Source organism: Arachis hypogaea, chromosome 1 (assembly GCF_003086295.3).
Source record: "Arachis hypogaea cultivar Tifrunner chromosome 1, arahy.Tifrunner.gnm2.J5K5, whole genome shotgun sequence".
Classification (NCBI taxonomy): domain Eukaryota; kingdom Viridiplantae; phylum Streptophyta; class Magnoliopsida; order Fabales; family Fabaceae; genus Arachis; species Arachis hypogaea.
In genome coordinates this window covers 109,564,030-109,582,753 of record NC_092036.1, presented here as the reverse complement: position 1 = coordinate 109,582,753, position 18,724 = coordinate 109,564,030, and the positions used below count along the sequence as shown (strand labels likewise).

The window sequence follows — 18,724 nt, the reverse complement described above, 5'->3', positions numbered from 1 at the left end:
TGTGTGTTAGTATTTAGTAGCGTTACGACTTACGACAAAACGTGGGTTACAACAAAGAACAAACATGCTCTTAGAAGTGACTAAGATATGGGTGACATTCGAACCTATCTATCGTGTTGATTGAGGTACACGCGCAATTTAGTGTCTCTTCCTCCATATCACATGATCCTTCTCTGTCTCATTATGTTTTATTCGTCCAATGTTATCTCCCAATCAGAAGACAGGAAAAAAAATGCTAACAACAAACTTACAAAAAGTTTGAAACATATGAACAAGCAAATTAATGTTCTAAATAATGAGTTAATTTCACCATCTAAAATGACCTTTCCATGAGAAAGTTTTCTGACCTTTTTTTCCCTTCAAAAAAAGTGAGAAAATCTGATAATATGACTGATAAGGGTATTATTGATATTTGACATCTGAAAAGGATTAATTTTTTAAATATTAAATAATATTTGGTGTAATATGTGATTATAATACAGTTGTGTGTTTTACTGTAATATTAGAGTAGAAATTGCTCTCTGCTATTTGTAGACAATGGCAAAACAATAAAAAAAAAATCAAAAAAGAAGAAAATAGAGAGATAATTTAGAAGTATGGTGATAGCAATTTGTAAGAAAGATAACAAAATTTGAGACTTATTGCGGCTGAAGCTCAAATTTTTTAAATCTCCCTCATAAATTATTCCAATGTCATAATAAAATCCACAACTATGTCATAATCACAGCCAATATTTTAAAAAAGAAATCGTCTGAAAAGCCTGTTTTTTATATAAATATTAGAACTTAGAAGAGTGCAATAATGGAATGCAGTGCGTTCCATCACCTTTGTTGAACTCCAACATCAAAAAGCTCAAAGTACAGATTTTTTTAAGCTTCTTCAGATCTTGAGAGCAAGAAAAGAAAAGTGTTTGAACCAAGAAATGAAGCCTCTTTGGTTACCTGCCAGTACCAGTGGATCTGTTGTAGCAACCTTACTCCTGTTACTGTTCTCTTGCACCACATTCACTTCCACAGGTACTGCTTTCAATCCTCTTCACCTTTGAAATGCTGGTGTTCTCACACTCCAGTGTTACTGTTTTTACTTCCATTTTCCACCTTTTCACAAACCCAATGCACTAGTTGAGCTTACCACCTTTTAAATGAAGAGGGAAAAACGAAGGGATTAAGGGCATGGATGGACACAAATTTTAGTAAAATTATTTGCTTCAATCATTCTGTGACTATAAGTCTGTTGTGTTAGGAATTAAGGTAGTAAGAGTGACGCGGAAGCGAAAATGTAACGAAGAAAATGACACAAGTGGGTTGTTTGTCACTTTAATATCTTATTAGAGATTTTGGTTTAGGTGAAGTTATCACCTATTTTGTATTCTCTTATTTGTTTGTTGTCTTTGTCCGTCGACATAGGCGTTAAGCCTATTAGTTTGGTATCTCATTAGAGATTTTGGTTTAAGTGGAGTTATCACCTATTTTGTATTTTCTTCATATTTCATAGTAACATATTTGTTTGTTGCCTTTGTCCGTGGACGTGGGCGTTAAGCCGAACCATATAAACTCTTTTGTGTCATTTTGTTCATTATGTTTCAGCTTCCACATTGCTCTTACTACCTTAATTCCTAACATGTTGTTGCTTGTTTAATGTGTAGAAGCTTATGATGCACTTGATCCAACTGCCAATATAACAATCAAATGGGATGTCATAACCTGGACTGGAGATGGCTATATTGTAAGTCATCACTTGTTTCTTAATCAGAAATCGCTACAGTTCTATCTGGCATGATGAATCTACAATTTTGCACATGCCATGTTTGATGAAAGACCTAAAAGGTGATGCTGATTGGTTAAAAACTAATGTTAATACAGGCTGTTGTTACAATGTACAACTTTCAACAATATCGCCATATCCAGGCGCCGGGATGGACCTTAGGGTGGACATGGGCGAAAAGGGAAGTAATTTGGAACATGCTTGGAGGCCAAACCACAGAACAAGGGGATTGTTCAAGGTTCAAAGGGAGCATCCCACATTGCTGCAAGAAAGATCCAACTGTAGTGGATTTACTGCCAGGAGCACCTTACAATCAGCAGGTAGCAAATTGCTGCAAAGGCGGCGTCTTGAATGCGTGGGCTCAGGACCCTGAAACTGCAGTTGCTTCGTTCCAACTCATTGTCGGTTCGGCTGGAACAACTAACAAAACTGTTAGAGTGCCAAAAAATTTCACCTTGAGAGTGCCCGGTCCAGGTTATACTTGTGGCCCTGCAAAGATTGTGAGGCCAACAAAATTTAGCACCAATGACAAGAGGAGAACCACTCAAGCCATGAGTAAGTTACTTAAAAAAATATGCATTGACTTGGGAATTCTGCATAGGGCCATATACTCCTTTTATTCCAAATTATCTGTCACTGCAGCTTTTTGGATACAATTTGTGTCTACATTGGTTGATCCAAGAGTGTATCAGAAAATGACAGTGAAAGATAAAAGAGAACGAAAGGAGTACATGTTTTGTTCTAAACTAAGTTGACAAAACCAACACCTAGATATAAGACTTGTACATGTTAGATTATACTTAGTTATGTGTCTTAGAAAAATTGAAGAAAGTTTTCTATTTTGACAATTTGTGCAATCATTCTAGTTCTATCTTTTCCATACCGCCTTTGTCAATGTGATACAACTTGCAGCAATTGCTTCTCTTTTTCTTTCTAGCATTGTTTTATGAATATCAGAGCGGTTTATTCTATTTAGCTTAACCTACTTGTTGTGTTGCAGTGACTTGGAATGTTACCTGCACATATTCTCAATTCCTGGCTCAAAAGACTCCAACTTGCTGTGTTTCTCTCTCATCATTCTATAATAATACAATAGTCAATTGCCCAACTTGTACCTGTGGCTGTCAAAACAAAACAGAACCTGGAAGCTGTGTAGAGTAAGTTCTTACTTACCTTTATTGGTTTAAATGAAATGAAAATCTTTAGACTTTCTTCTTTTGATGTATCCTTTACAATTTGTTTTCGCAGTCCAAAGTCTCCACATTTAGCTTCAGTCGTTTCACCACCAAGCAGAGCTTTAAATCCACCTCTAGTTCAGTGTACAAGCCATATGTGTCCGATTCGAGTGCACTGGCACGTCAAGCTCCAATACAAAGAGTACTGGAGGATCAAGATCACAGTCACAAATTTCAATTACAGAATGAACTATTCACAATGGAACCTTGTTGTTCAGCATCCCAATTTTGACAATGTGACACAGGTTTTCAGCTTTAATTACAAGCCACTGACACCTTATGAGGGCTTAAGTAAGTTTTTCTATCTTACATGATCATAGTCCTAATCTCCTAGATGGTTTCTCGAACTTGTATCGGGTTCTTTCTTGGTGCTTGTCCTGTACTTGTTAGGGTATATTCAAACGATGTTCGAATGTCAAACTAAATAAATATAAAATCAATACGAGATATACTTAGATATTATATTAATATATAATATCCTAAAGATATTCTAACAATAATAAAGAATCCTTACCTAAATACCAATACTTCTTAGAAAACATAAATTCTTGTGGCTAAACTATTTAAGTTACTTCTGAATGAAACAAACTAATACTTCTAACTTGTTCTGTAATTGTATTTGTACTTAGTATTGATACCATATGTGTACCTATGCAACATAGTTCCTACATGATCTTATGAAGAAAATGTATATATACATATATATATATATATATATATACCAATTATTATATGATAATTATTTTAGGATTATGTATGGGTTTTGCAGATGATACAGGTATGCTGTGGGGTGTGAAGTTCTACAATGATTTGTTGGTTTCAGCTGGAGCAGTTGGGAATGTGCAATCAGAACTGTTATTTAGGAAAGACAAATCAAGCTTCACATTTGATAAAGGATGGGCATTCCCAAGAAGGATCTATTTCAATGGAGACAACTGTGTCATGCCACCTCCAGATGCATATCCTTGGCTACCAAATGCAAGTTCAACACTAGTTCTCTCTTTGCTAAGTTCTCTCACTCGGATTCTGGCTTCTTTTCTTGTCTTATCATTTACATGTTAATGGTGATGGTGAGATAGGTGCATAGCCATAGTGATTGCCACAAGAATTTTGTGCAGTTATTTTTACTTGGGGGGTAGAGTTTTGTGCTAGCTGCACCTATGTTTGCTTATTTATTATTATAGCTTCTGCGCTGCTTATTATTATTATTGTTTTTGAAGAATGCTTATTATTTATGTTAACATGTATCTACGTATGCTAATCAGTAAACCTATTTACCTCAAACGGGTTCTGCTATAGGGATTGGGCTTGATATCTTTGTTTTCGGATACTTGGGCCATAGAAACTGATATATGGTATCTAATTTATGTGGAAACTTATAAGTATCTTTTCACAAAGTTGATAGTTGAAAAATTTTTAAATGGTAATTTAGTTAAATATATTAAAATATTTAATTATTTTCAATTATTTTAGACAATTACATGTGAGTATTCATCTTAATTTATATCTAGCCGTTTGTTATTTTTTGGAGTTAGGATCCGTTTCAATATCAAAAATAGCAAATTTGTTACCTAACCATATGAAAGTAGGCAAAAGATTAGATAGTCTAACAATATTTGGACTATTAAATAGTCTTAATAATAAAATATTTTTTAAAATTTTTTAATAATTATTAAATAATTTTTTTAAATATTATTTATGAATTAACCTTTCAAATATTATTTTATTTTAAAATTTACTCTTTATTTTATTATTCATCATTTATATTTTCATCAACATCATGAACAATTAAAAATAATATAGAACCTCTATTGATAATCTTATTCCTAATACAATCATGAGTCAAAATAATAATATGATCATTTATATTTAATGATAGAATCTCTTAATAAGAAGAATTAAGCCCCACTTTAATCTCTGAGATTGGTGAATTGTACTAATTTAGTCCTTAATTTTTTAATTGCTACAATTTGATCCCCTATAATCAAATCAATGTAGTCTCTTGTGCACTTTTCGTCGCCAAAACTCGTCGTCGTTAGTGGCGTAACTCAAGCCTTGCCACGCTAGACATATTAAAACGATGCCGTACGTGTTTTGACGCTAAAGAAGGCGTTAAACTATGTCGTTTGAGAGTTTGAACAATCTTGTCATAACCAAATTCCTTGTCATAACCTTCAACGACGTCGTTTAATGTCTTCTTGAGCATCAAAACGCGTATGACGTCGTTTTAATATGTTTGGTGTGGCAAGACTTGAGTTACGTCACTAACAACGTTGAATTCTGGTTATAGAAAATACACGAATGACTACATTGATGGACTCACTTTTTTTAATCTGGGGAACCAAATTGTAGCAATTGAAAAGTCAAGGACTAAATCAGTACAACTCGCTAATCTCAAGAATCAAAGTGGGGCTTAACTCTATATTTCCCTTTTCATAATGCGGTACAAAATTATCAAAGTCTTTTCTACTAGCTTTGGTTGTTCCTATTACCACAAGCTCTTCGCTGTGTCAAACAAAATAAAAATATTAGATGTGGGATCATTAATCAACAATGATGATAGTATTAACTCAATTTATGAAGGATCTAGAATGGCTGAAAATGCATATGCATAGGTCTTTATCTGGTGTTCTAAAAGACACATGGTTGGGAGTTGGCATAAATTTATACTTTATTGACTACAAGTTTATAAAATAATAATTAGCATTATTCATAATAAGTTAGAGGGTCAAACTAGGTCCTTAAGAGATTCTTAAGTACATATAATTCAACCCACTATAAGAAAAATGCTAAGTACTGTCGAATTTAGTGTCAGACGTTAACGGCGAGTTTTCTGTTGAATTTTGTAATAAATTCGTCAGCTGAAATTATCACCATCGGAACATTATTTTCTACGGTAACGTCGACGGTAATATTTGGTAGAAAGGAAATAAGTTTCAGCGCGATACTACCGTCGATTTACCGAAGGTTAGATCCGACGGTAACGTTATATAGTAAAACGTTGCATTTTGGGCACGCGAATAACGTTATTGTAGGATTATTCTAATGGTAAATTTTGGGCTAAATTCAAAACGCGAAGCCCTTTCCCCTCACTTTATGAATCCATTCTCTCTCTTCTCTTTCTCTCTCTCCTCATTTGCTCACAGCACCTCCGTAGGCAGCCGTCAATGTGGTCACTGCCAGAGCTTGCCGTCGACGTCGCCACCGAGGAAGAAGCACCCGCTATCCCTGCCGCTACATGTGCTCGGTGAATTTGCTGCTGCTGCTATTGTCTCCGTCTCATCCTCCGCTGCGATTGAGGTTTATGTTGCCGTTTCCACCGCCTCTGTCACCACGATATCAAGGAGGGACTGTAGCCGCTATCATCAGTTTGGTTTGTTGTTATGGTTATTATAGTTTTTATACTATTTTGTTAGTTTAACGTTTTGTTAGGGTTAGTTGTTAAATCAATGGTTAAATTTGCTTAATGAAGTATGTTATTAGGAGTTGTTGTGTTAATTTTAGGTATGTGAAAATTAAATTTGTCATGCCTCTTGTTAGTTTGGTTAAATTAAGAATTAGGTTTTAATTAATTAGAAGAATGAGTTTTATGTATTTTTTAAATTACTTATTGAATTAGTTTTACCTTGTGAATTTTATAAGTAATCTTTTTGTTAGGACGGTGCAATTGCCTCTGAGCTCAAAAGGAGTTTTCTTCTTTTGTTGTCTGTGCAATAACATTCCATGTTGGTTTTCTATGTTTGAATATAATGAATTGTTTAAATTTTATGTTGGACTTACTTTTCCTAGGATAGAATTTTAGGACGAAAGTGGGAGAAGGCAATGTTCTGAAAACTGGTTCGAACCGGCCGGTCAAACCAGTCGAACCGTGAACCGTTGACAAATACGGTTCGGATAGACAGCAAAACTGACAAATTCAGAAACCGAAATTAAACCGTCAAACCGGTCGGTCGAACCGAACCGTGACCTGGCCGGTTTTTGAAATTGGCTAGCATTAGCAAAACGTTGCGTTTTGCATGCTGAAGAAGGGGCCAAAGGGGATGAACCCTAGTCTCACCCACAGACCCACTCACACCTCTCCTCTCGAGCCTCCACAGTCCACCCTCACCTCTCACTCTCAGTTCGCACATCTCCGGTCTCCACCTCGAGCTTCCGGCGCAACTTCCATCCAGCCCTGCCGTCGCAACGTCCGTGGAGCCACTACCACTGTTCGCGCAACCACGCTCCATCGCCAAGTCAGCCCTCGAAAATCACAGCCATCGCCAACGCCACTTTTCGTCACGCAGTTAGGGGCCGCCGGTGCTAGCTCTGTTCAACCATTCCACCCCTTCGGCCTCCTCTTGCCAGCCACTGTCCCTGTCCCCGCCAGCTTTGCTTTTTTCCAGACTTTCAGCTTCTAACCCTAGGTATGAATTTTGATTTTTGTAATAATAACTGTTGAAGCATTGATTAATTGTTGAAGGATGATTAATTGAATAGTATTTTTATAATTATTGTTAGTTCAGTTCTGTTCAATCCTGTTCGAAGGTTACTTTGAAGTTTTGTGAAGTGTGAAGTGTGAAGTGTGAACTGTGAATTGCAATTTTTTATTTTTCTCCCTTAAATTTGGTTTTTTTATGCTCTGTTCAGAAATTATTGAATGATTATTGAGTGTTTTGTGTTTTTGTTGAATGATTATTTGATTGTTGATTAGCATTGAATGCTCTGCTTTGTTTGTGTACTATTTCTATACTGTGTTTGTGATTTTTTTGGGGTAATTCAACAAATTTAAAATAAACTTGCTGTTTAATAATATTTTCTTTCATTGTTAATCTAGGTAATTCAATAGGAAGCAGATATAAAAGCAGAGCTTTCAAGTCTGTGCGAGTTGCTGTCCATGTCCTGGTAAATGGATTGCAAGTTAATGTTATTTCCTTTAGTTTTAATGTTGGATTTTGAAACTAACCCTAATTTCTTGCTTCTCAGGAATCAAAAATAAAAAATCAAAGAAATAGAAAAGAAGCAGGTATCATCAGTTAAATTCAATTCTGAGTATTATTGGTTGGACAATTATGAAAACATTATTACTGCTTGTGAGCTGAAAACTTTAGATTTAATTAATTTTTATCTGGTAATTATTGGTTGGACAATTATAGTGTTTAGGGTTTTTAATTTGTTCTATTTGGAATATGAAGGATGAGCTTAACAGAAGCTTGCTAGAATCTATGATGTTAAGGACCTCAACATTAAGTTCGTGTTCAAGTTCCGCACCCATTTCGGAGGGGGCAAATTCACTGATTTTGGAAGTCCAAATTCTTTTGACAATTCATATTATAACATTCTTTTAGAAAAGCCTTTGGCAAATTCAGGTAAGCTCATAACTAAGTTAAAAGATTGTTCTCTGAGTCAATTATTTGTTTAATGAAAATGAAGGAGTTGAAGGCATAACATGCCTTCAAGATTCAATAACTAGCTTATTTTGATGATTTGTGCACGGATCTTAATGTTAGAAACAAATTTTCAGTTTCTTTGGCATCATTTTTTTTGGCAACAAGCTATAAATGACATGAACATCTGTAACTGATTTGATTGTGTGCTCAATTTTTCGGATAGACCAAATATGTTCAATCTTTTTTTTTTGTTACCTTTTGGTTTTATGAACTTTTCTTGTCATTCTCAAATGCTGGTTTTGTTCTCTCAGGTGGTATGTCAAGTATGATTGGCCTTCCTTCAGATATCAAATGCCGGTTTTGTTCTCAAATGCTTCAATATTAGGATTAAATTATTATATAAATGGGTAAAACAATTTAGGATTAGAAGCATAATGTTCAATTTTAATATTTAGATATTTTTTATCATTTAACTTTTGAGTTTGTATTTTGATAAAGATCATATGGTTTTAGTTGATGACATTTCATGTAGTGTTTTAAATTTGAAAGATATTTAAAGATTTATATTAGACTATAATTATATTGTAGGATGTTTATTTATAATTTATTTATTATTTTATTTTAAAACAGTTTTTCGGTCAAACCACGGTTGGACCGGTTGAACCAATAAACCAGTGAACCAGTACTTAGAGCGGTTTAATGACCGGTTCGGTTTTCAGAACCTTGGGAGAAGGTCACGTAGTGGCACCTTCTCGAAATCTTTGTTTGCTAGAAAATTGTGGAGTTATAAGGGGGTTGCGTGCTAAAACGGTTAGGATTTGATGTTTTACTGACTGCCTGTAATTTAATGATTTATGGCTGCAACTGTTTCCTATGTAAAAACTATTGTTTTTATTTGATGGATGTTGCTTAATTAAGGAGAATTCTATGAATTATTGTTTAAATTGTTCACTACGTGTTTGGTATGTCATAAGCTGACAATTGTATTCAACGAGAGATTCTAATTATAGGGGATACTCTGCCAAATTTTCTAAAAACTTAAATAATTTATGTTGTTCATTGAATTATAGGATGTGTTTCGATATGATTCCGAGTCATCGTTTATGGATGTATGAGAGGGATAACAATGGTCAGGGGGTTTAAAACCTAAATTCTTTGAAAGGGTTGACACGTATGTCGCGCATGTTTTCAGCATGGAACCATTTATGTCTAAAGGAGTTTCTAGGTGTCTGTGTCAAAAGTGTCGACTGATTAAGTGGTTAGGACCGGCGGACATAATGCTTCACCTCTACCGTAACAGATTCAAAGATGGATATCGGATGTGGATAGAACACGAAGAAGTGAACGAGCAAGATATTAACCAGTTTACCTCTAATTTGAATCAATTTGGTTGTCAATCAACGAGGATTCGGGTGTTGAGAAACCTAAACATGGATGACATGACTTGGGAGGCCAACCATACTCAGGTTAGTGTTGAGCATCATAGTCAGCCCTTAATATGATTTTGATATCTGCAGGAAAGAGCAACTCAATAGGTATTGTCATTGTAGTGATTTAATGCTTGATTAACTACGAATATGCTATCAATGGTCATGTTTGAATCTAACCATTATTTCCTACACATTAATACTAGAAAAGTTACTTGTATATTATATATGCACATTGTGATAATAAGGAACATATCATAATGGTCTTCATCTTGCTCAACAGCAAAAAAGTGTAAAGGTGTTCACATATAGGCGTTTTGAGGTTATTAATAAAGTTACATAGTCTTAAGTGGATTCTCTTAAGTGGATTCGGGTGTAGGTTATTAATATCTTGACTTTGTTTTGACTTTTATGATTTTAACAGAACACATTGTAGAATGAGAAAAAAAGTTGTTGTAACTGACAAGTTAGTCATTTTATTCTGTTACTTGCAAAAGGGAACTGCAGAAATAAATGGTCATGGTTTATAATTGCTGTTTTTTATATATAAATATTTCTTTCTTATAGCCTAAAAATTTTTGTTACCGATGTTCATATACCTTCTTAAACAAGGACGGTAAATAGGTGAAATTAGGGAATTTAATTGTATACCCTTGTGATCCAAATTTGTTTATGAAATTGAATGGGCTGAACTGTAAATAAAATATAGTTGAATTCAAAATATTTGAAACAAAATATTTTGAAAGTGACGGTTACTTTTAGTGCTTTGGTACAGTTAGCGATGGCCAAGGATCATGAACGGGCTTTCTTTAAAAGGTTGGAAGGTCTTCAACCTTGTGAAGTCTCGGAACTAAAGCCTGACACTCATATATTTGCTATTTATGGTCTAAAGGGAAGGTGTTCAGGTGTGGCAATGTACTTTTACGGAACAGCAGTGTTGCAAGTGTTATAGTGGTACAGATTTAATTTAAAATACTGGACTGGCGTTGATTGAAGGGGCGCTTCTTTTTGTGGAAAACATGAAAAGAAAGTGCAGGGTGGGATAGGAACCGGTGTAGAAGGTCTGCTAAACATATGGGCAGAGAGTGTCGGATTTGTCCTATATTATTGAAGACTGCTGGGGGAGTGGGAGTATCCTCCGAAGCCATAGTGGACGGTGAGCCGAGCCGAATGGTAGTGGGCTGGTTAATTTAGTACGAGTTTTGTAGTTTGTGGCCCATTTCAATTGGCATGAGTGATGTATTGAATAGCAGATAATGTATTGGGCTTTATAAGTGGATTAAGTGGACCAATGATTATGGATGTAGTGGTAGAAAGTAGTCATGAATTCTAATGTCTTGGCTGGGAAAAACTGTTAACGAAGGCTTAGTAACTGATTTGGTGAGAAGTCACCACGAAACGAATTTATAGGAAGTTGCTTTTGAATGAACAATACGTGTTATCAATTTAAAAAAAAATCGATTTTTTTTATACAAATAATCAATTAAAAAACTAATTAATATAGTTATAATATTAGATTTTTTACCGTATTTTATTTAAAATATAAGTTGACTAATTTAAATTGAGAAATTGTAGTTAATTGTTTACTATATAATTATTTTAACCAAAATTATAATTAAAAATTATTAAAAGAAGAAAATTATCTGTATAAATAGAGCAGCTCAATATTAATAACATTTTTTATTTCTATTATAAAATATAAAAAAGATTTAATTCTCATAATAAAAATCATGATATTTTTTAGAGTCTAAATTTTTTTATTGTATTTTCATACATTTTTTTATAAATCATTAATTTAAATTATGTCTATTTAAAATTTAAATTACAAAGTAATTCAAATTTTATAATTTAAAATTCTAATTATATAACTGAAATGAAATTGATAAAAAAATGAGAAAATAGTAATGCAGTTTAAATCATATTAAAACGTAAACAAGTTCGGTTAGTCCATAAACAAACTTTACGTAAATAAATACGTTTAGTCAATGTGATAGGTGAGTTTTGTAAAAAATTTATGAAGAGACAATAAAAAAATTAAATTCTATAAAATAGCATAATTTTGTTTGGAATTAATTTTTTTTATATTTGATAACAAGAAAAGTGTGATTAACATTGAACTGGTCCAACATATTCAATAATTATTTTTGAATAATTTATAAATATTAAAAAAAGGTTAAAAAATATATAATAAATAATTAATTATAATTTATCAATGTAAATTAGTCAATTTATTTTTAAAATAAAATACGGTAAAAATTCTAACATCATAACTATATTAATTGATTTTTTAATTAAATAATTTGTATTAAAAAAATCAATTTTTTTAAAACCAAATAATAACACGTATCATCCATCTAATAATAATTTTATGTGAAATTGACTGCAGATAAATTTCTGCCACATAATTTAGCACTGGAAGACCATTTTTTTTATGTTGGTGTTATCCCTTTAGTGGTATTCTTTAAATAATATCAAGATTAAATATATTATTTTATATGGGACGATTGTAAATTTAAAATTAAATTTGTTAGTTTCTATTTCTTTTCTTAAAACATGCCCATTGGAAGGTAAGCATTTTGTTTATTTAAAAATTTATTTAACTATAAAAGTTAAACCTTTATATTTGTATTTTATAATTATTAGAAATTGGAAGGTCTTTAGAAATATAGATTTCAGAAAATAAAATTCGTGTATTTAAGAAACACAGTAATCAACCATTTGATTAATACTCAACAATCTTTTTATATCGCCCATAATAAAGTGCCCTGAATGCACCGTTGTGTCATTTTATTATTTGGCGGGAGAGCGATCTAAGTTTCCCTCCATTAAGCTGTGATTGTTCTGTAGTCATGGACGATCTTGTACCTCGAATATTATAATGCACGTGATTGTGTGCGCAATGGTGAGACTTGACATGGGGTGATGTTCTTTTTGCAGCAAATTACTGTGGGATGAGATGTATACGACATGATTAAACTTACATGGCTTGGATTGGATCTACGTTGGTGCTTCGGGATGTCTGTGATGATAGAGGTATCCGCGAAGGCATTCCGATCGATTTTGTGTCAAAAATTAATCTATTTGGAATACAAAATTTATTTGGCTCAATTTTTTAGTTATGGAATCCGTTAGTGTGCTTTTCCCGGATATGGAAATGGGGAGAAATAGACGAGAAGGTAGGACAGTTTTATGTGATTTTTAGGTGAAAGAACTCGGAGGGTTCGAGTTATTTGTTAAGCAAAAATAAACAAACAAGTCGGAGGGTACGACTTGTTGATGGCTGCAATTTGAATTTTAACAATGCAAAACGGACCGTGCGTTTTGTATATATATATATATATATATATATTATCAAGCTGAAAATGAAATCGTAGGGTCCGAGTTCCCTTTTTTAAAAATTAATTTGAATCTGCCAATAGTAAACGGTAGGTCCGATTTAGGTTTATTGAAAATATCAGATTCCGTGTTCTTCTTCAACCTTACTCGTCTTATTCCTCTGGTTCTCTGCATTTGTATTTTTCTCCTTCATGGTATGTAACCCAAAAATTTGTTAGTATGATTTCTGTTATTATTTAGTAGAGTAAGAAAAATGGATAATAGAGTAGTTTTGAAAATGTATTATTTTGAATGATGAAGTAAAAAAATAATACACATTTCTATTCAACTTCTAACAATAACAACAAGAATAAAAAACTTCCTAACAATAATAATTTTAATTATAAAATATTAAAAAATAAAAAAAACTATATCTGATAAAAATGATAATAATTTCTTTCTAACCACAACAATAATAATTGGCCACCTAACAATAATAATTATAATTACGAAATATAAAAAAATTTAAACGGAGAAAGGAAGAAGAAGAAGGTGGAAGTGAAGTCGAAAGTGAAATCTGAAAGTAATTGTAACCGGATAATGAGAGTGGGTTGCATGGGTCTTTGTTTGGTTTCACGGCACCGTTTGGGGAGAAGCTGTTGCGCGATGTGTGTCCAGACTGCATCAAATCGCACCGTGCGTTTAGTGAAACGCAACTCGGACGGTCTGTGTGGTGAATAGGAACTCGCAGCGTCTGAGTTGTGGTTTCACTGACACCACAAAATTGTGAAGCACCTCTCTCTCCCATATCAGAATCCAACACCACTCATGCATCCATATGCAAATTAAAAAGCGAATTTATTTGCGGTGCAATTTGAATTACATAATTTGATTTTGAAAATCTAATCTCATTCAAAATATTTTTAAGAGATAAGTATTGTTTTGATCCCTAGCATTGAAGGTCAGAGTCGAAGCCATCATAAACGTAATTTTTAATATAAAATCATCCGTTACATTTTTTTCGTTTTAATATCGTCATTTTTAATAAAATGTTTTATTTTATTCGTCAACTATCTCTACTTTTAGGGGTGTGAATGTGTCGAGTGAAACCGGGTTTGACGTGACCCACACCCGGCCCGAAAATATACACCTGGCCTATTCATGAGACCAGAATCCGACACTAGATCCAATGAAGCCTATACACTTTCGGGTCACAATTATACCGGGTAAAAAGCGGGGCGTTAACATTAAATTACATTGATACCATCTTATAAGCTAGCATGTGAAAATATCCAAATTTTTAAGACTCCAACCATTAAAACATAACCGTAATCAATACTAATATTGTCTAATTACACCAAATATTTAAACAATACAAATAATACAATATTATGCATTAGTCTAAAATCTTATGCATTTTAAACATAAAACATTAACTTATAGTCTTATAATAACTAATAACACGAAATATTAAGGTTTACGATACTTAAATTCCACATAAGAATAACCATCATCCATCAGTAATAACAGAAAATATTAGTTGTGTACAATGACCGGGCCACCGGCCCGATTTTGGGTGACCGGAGTGATGCACTGATCCGACCCGAATTAATGACGGGGTCTATTTCTGAGACCCTTACCCGGTCCTAGACCCGGTGAAATCACACGAAATTAGACTTTACATTGTTCGGGGCATGGCCGGGCCGGGCCATGCACACCGCTTCCTCTAAATGGGATATGACGCTTCAGTGAGAGGGAAAGCAATGATCTTTAGTGAGCGTGTGGAGGCGCGTGTGATGCAACAATAGATAACGAAAGACAGAGTCCTGACCGAGTTGCGGGAAGGATCCGCAGATGAAACTGCAGACAACGACATGGTCACGAATATGTGACTCTGATACGATAATAAATCCGTGAAAGAATTAAAAAAGAGATCCGACAAGTATTATACGTTTTATTTTTTAATTGACTGCAATTATAAGTAAATGTTTCAATTACGACAATGAAGAAGAGTTAATAGCCAAATTTGTCCCTGAAATTTAAGGCATTTTTCAAATTGGTCCTGAAAAATATTTTCTTGTTGTGTTAGTCATTGAATGATAAAACGTTAATCAAATTGATTCTGCCGTCAGTTAGATGATGACATGTCACGCTAAGGGCCACGTGTCACCAGATGATTGGTTGATGTGCCAGATTAGCGACACGTAACACGCCACATGCCTCTAAGACATTTAAAAGAAATATTTAAATAAATATTTTAAAAGAAATATTTTATTCCATATAAAATTATTTAAGAAGAAGAAATGAGCTAACAAATTACTTAATTACGAGATTCTTTGAAAATATTTATCACCTATCAAGAATGAGCTGAAGAGTACTGTATAGAATTCAAATTGATAGCTAGATTATCAATATTTTAAAAAAGTCTCGCAAGTGAACATTTTGTCAGTTTTTTTTAAGGCATGGAAAAATATATATATATATATATTTGTTTAATTTATAAATTGTTAATCTTTTAATAAAGTAATTTAAATTAGATAAAAAAAAGTATTTTATTTCATGAAAAACAATTTTAACAGATAGATTAAAATTTGTTAGTAGGACTATAAAAATTTGTAATGTCATACTGATTTAGGTAAATACATGCATGTACCCAAATTTTATATAAAATATTCTGCATAGTCTATAAAAATTTGAAAATAAAAAAAAAATTTACTTACATAAATAACTAGGACATTACAAATTTTTACAGTACTCCTGATATCTTTTTGAAGCCATTTGTTTTACATTCCTTTGCATGAAATGAAATAATGTTTTTAATTTTTAAATTATTAATTATTCGGTGATGTGATTTTTTCTTTACTGGAACATATTTTATTATTATTATTATTATTATTATTATTATTATTATTATTATTATTATTATTATTACTACTTTGCACAATCAAATAGTCATAGATAAAGTGAAAAAACTATGACGTGTAATCATGACTTGAAAAATATAAGGGCCAAATTTTTTCCATATATAATACAAATACAAAAGTTTATCATTTTGCTATGATGGAAAAAATATAATGTACTTAACATTTAACAGAATTAAGATAATTGTTCAAAAAATAAATTATGGTACGACTTTATTATTTATATTCATCATAAAAAATTTATGGAATTATTTGAAATTAAATTTTAGGAAGGAAACATCTTTTTTAATTATATTTTTAAATAAACTTTAATTTTAGGTTTAAAATGGAAATTCAAGCAAATTTTTTAATAATATTAATTTGTCGTATCCAATTATTCAATTATTTTTTAATCACATTTAGATCAGTTATTGTTAAAAAAAAAACATTTCCTTTTACTGAATTATGTTTTTTCGAAAATAATTTACTGCTAAAATTATTAAACTTCTCACAACCCACGTTTAAACAAAATTATGAACGAAAAAATTTAACCATCAAATAGAAAGAAATGAAAATAGCAATACCACAAATTGCACATCATCGCATCATGAGCACCCAAACCAACATTACCCCCAATTTAAAATCTAGTTCACCCCAAAAACATCAGGAAAACTTTGGCATTTGGCCATATACCCAAAGACTATAAAAAAAATTCCTTAATGGAGAAGGAGCTAGAAGCAATGAACAGAAAAGTAACCTCGAATACAGCGATCATTTAATGAGAGAGAGAAAATAAACAGGAGAGACGTTCTTGAGTATATGTGCATGAAGGAGATCACCATGAGAAGCATCCATGCGGAACATGCATGCATTTGGTGAGAAGGATTAGCCCGTTCTACTTGCATCTTTATGTGTCCATGCCTCATGGTGACATCTTTGTCCATCTAGCGATCCATAGGCGGAATGACGGTTATACCCTTGTGGTGCTTAGCGCGCGAATTGTGCTAAATTCCATTTTATTGGAATTTTCATAGCTGGAAATGTGCTTAAGTTAATGTCAACTGATTAAATGTATCTATGTGTGCATACTTGTAATGATTACATAGTCCTCTCAAGGGAAAGTATGTACCACCTACCACGACCTAGGCTTGGGTGATATGTAAGCGTAGATGCTGTGAGTGGATTACTGCTCCTCTTTTAGAAGTTAGAACTGGAACAACATCTTCACTAGTTTCGAACTGGAAGCCCTACGGACGATCAACATGGAAGCCTCGGAGTCCTTTCTACAAGATTCTCAGGACATTCCTTTAGAAGAGTAAGTTCGCTATACATGCAGCATGTATCAATATTAGCGTTGTAACAAAAATGTTCTCCTTCACATTTGCTGGCGTTGACTGTGCTGGTGTATTGACTGTGTAGGTTGGACCCCGGCGAAAACATTGTACAAGAGCGTGATCGATCCACAAACCACGTGGACGCTGTCATGAACCTTGATCTAACCATAGAAGGGGTGAGCAAAATATTGCTGTTGACCTACATTTTCCATGGCTTGTGATAGAGGATGACTAAATACATTTATAAAATTCGACAACCCTTTTTTGCTATACCATGTGTCTCTGATGTCGTTGTTAGTAGTGAAGTTTTGTGCTTCTTCTGAACTGGTATCTGTTTTGTTTGACAGCCCCTTCGAGAGCAGCTTTCACAGCCTAATGCAACGGCTGAACATGATGCGGTGGAAAAAGACATGCTGGCGCGCATTTTTCTTCATGAGAAGGTATCTCGTGACCCATTTCGTTGCCTTACCATGTGTGAGTGTGTGTCGTATCTGACATTGTTGCGGGTGTTACAGTTAGTAAAACGTCAGTCGTGTATAACCGTGGAATGTTTGACTTTGGCGTGTTTGCACTTTATTTGCACCAATTTTCAGCACATTCAAACATTCGCGGAGCTTCAATGAAACTTGTCTTGGGGGAGGGGGGTGAATCATTGAAAATATTATCCCGTAATAATTAAATAAAAAAAAACCTGTAGGTATGATTTTATTCAAAATTTGTTATTAACATGTGACATTGCATAGATTTAAATTTAAATCAAAAAAGTATAGTCGATTTACATTATCAATAAATTTACTTTACGTTAATAAACTAAACTAATTTTAAAAATTTAAATTGGCATAACCGATTATAAATTTAATTAGAAGAAGAACTTATATTTGTATTTAGAAAATCAATTTTCCACCAGAAAGTACGTTTCTTTTAAAATGATACAGAAACTTGTCTTTGGGGGGGGGGGGGGGGGAATTTCATTGAAAAAATTATGCAGTTATAATTAAATTAAAATAAAAACTGTTAGTATAATTTTATTCAATATTTGTTATTAACATGTAACGTTGCATATAATTAAATATAACTTAAAACGTATAGTGCATTTAGATTACCAATAAATTTACTTTACCTTAATAAAGTAAACTAATTTTAAAAATTTAAGTTATGTTATCACCGATTATAAATTTAATTACAAAAAAGAATTAGTTTTGTATTTAAAAAATGAATTTTTAACCAGCAAGTACGTTTCTTTTAAAATATACAGAATTAAGTATTAGTTGTCAATTAATCTATAACTTAATCGTAGTTTATAACTTATACAGAAAAAAACTTTTAAACATGAAGAACAAGATACATGTTTATAATATTTTGAAGAATTTATTTGGACGT

General features: G+C 32.9%; 1 protein-coding gene across 4 annotated transcripts; it reads left to right on the top strand.

Moving 5' to 3' along the window:
• The first annotated feature begins 503 nt into the window (after positions 1 to 503).
• Positions 504 to 4,283, top strand: LOC112709397 (COBRA-like protein 1). Of its 4 annotated transcripts, none has more exons than XM_025761288.3 (6): positions 504 to 1,016; positions 1,646 to 1,725; positions 1,863 to 2,319; positions 2,765 to 2,921; positions 3,013 to 3,290; positions 3,769 to 4,283. In XM_025761288.3, exons 1-6 carry the CDS (start codon positions 923 to 925, stop codon positions 4,059 to 4,061), a joined length of 1,359 nt encoding a protein of 452 aa, XP_025617073.1. In that variant the 5' UTR covers positions 504 to 922; the 3' UTR covers positions 4,062 to 4,283. The 4 variants fall into 4 exon arrangements, with proteins under 4 accessions (XP_025617073.1, XP_025617078.1, XP_072058873.1 ...); XM_025761293.3 differs by having other exon boundaries at positions 780 to 1,016; positions 1,649 to 1,725; XM_072202772.1 differs by having other exon boundaries at positions 780 to 1,016; positions 1,649 to 1,725; positions 3,748 to 4,283.
• Positions 4,284 to 18,724: the final 14,441 nt, after the last annotated feature.

What these genes read in the sequence shown, in the direction of transcription:
- LOC112709397 (XM_072202771.1), top strand. Translation starts at nt 923, where the DNA reads ATGAAGCCTCTTTGGTTACCTGCCAGTACCAGTGGATCTGTTGTAGCA. An exon ending in CACCACATTCACTTCCACAG is followed by an intron (nt 1,017 to 1,645) that starts GTACTGCTTTCA and finishes TTTAATGTGTAG; the next exon opens with AAGCTTATGATGCACTTGAT. An exon ending in GACACCTTATGAGGGCTTAA is followed by an intron (nt 3,291 to 3,747) that starts GTAAGTTTTTCT and finishes TAATTATTTTAG; the next exon opens with GATTATGTATGGGTTTTGCA.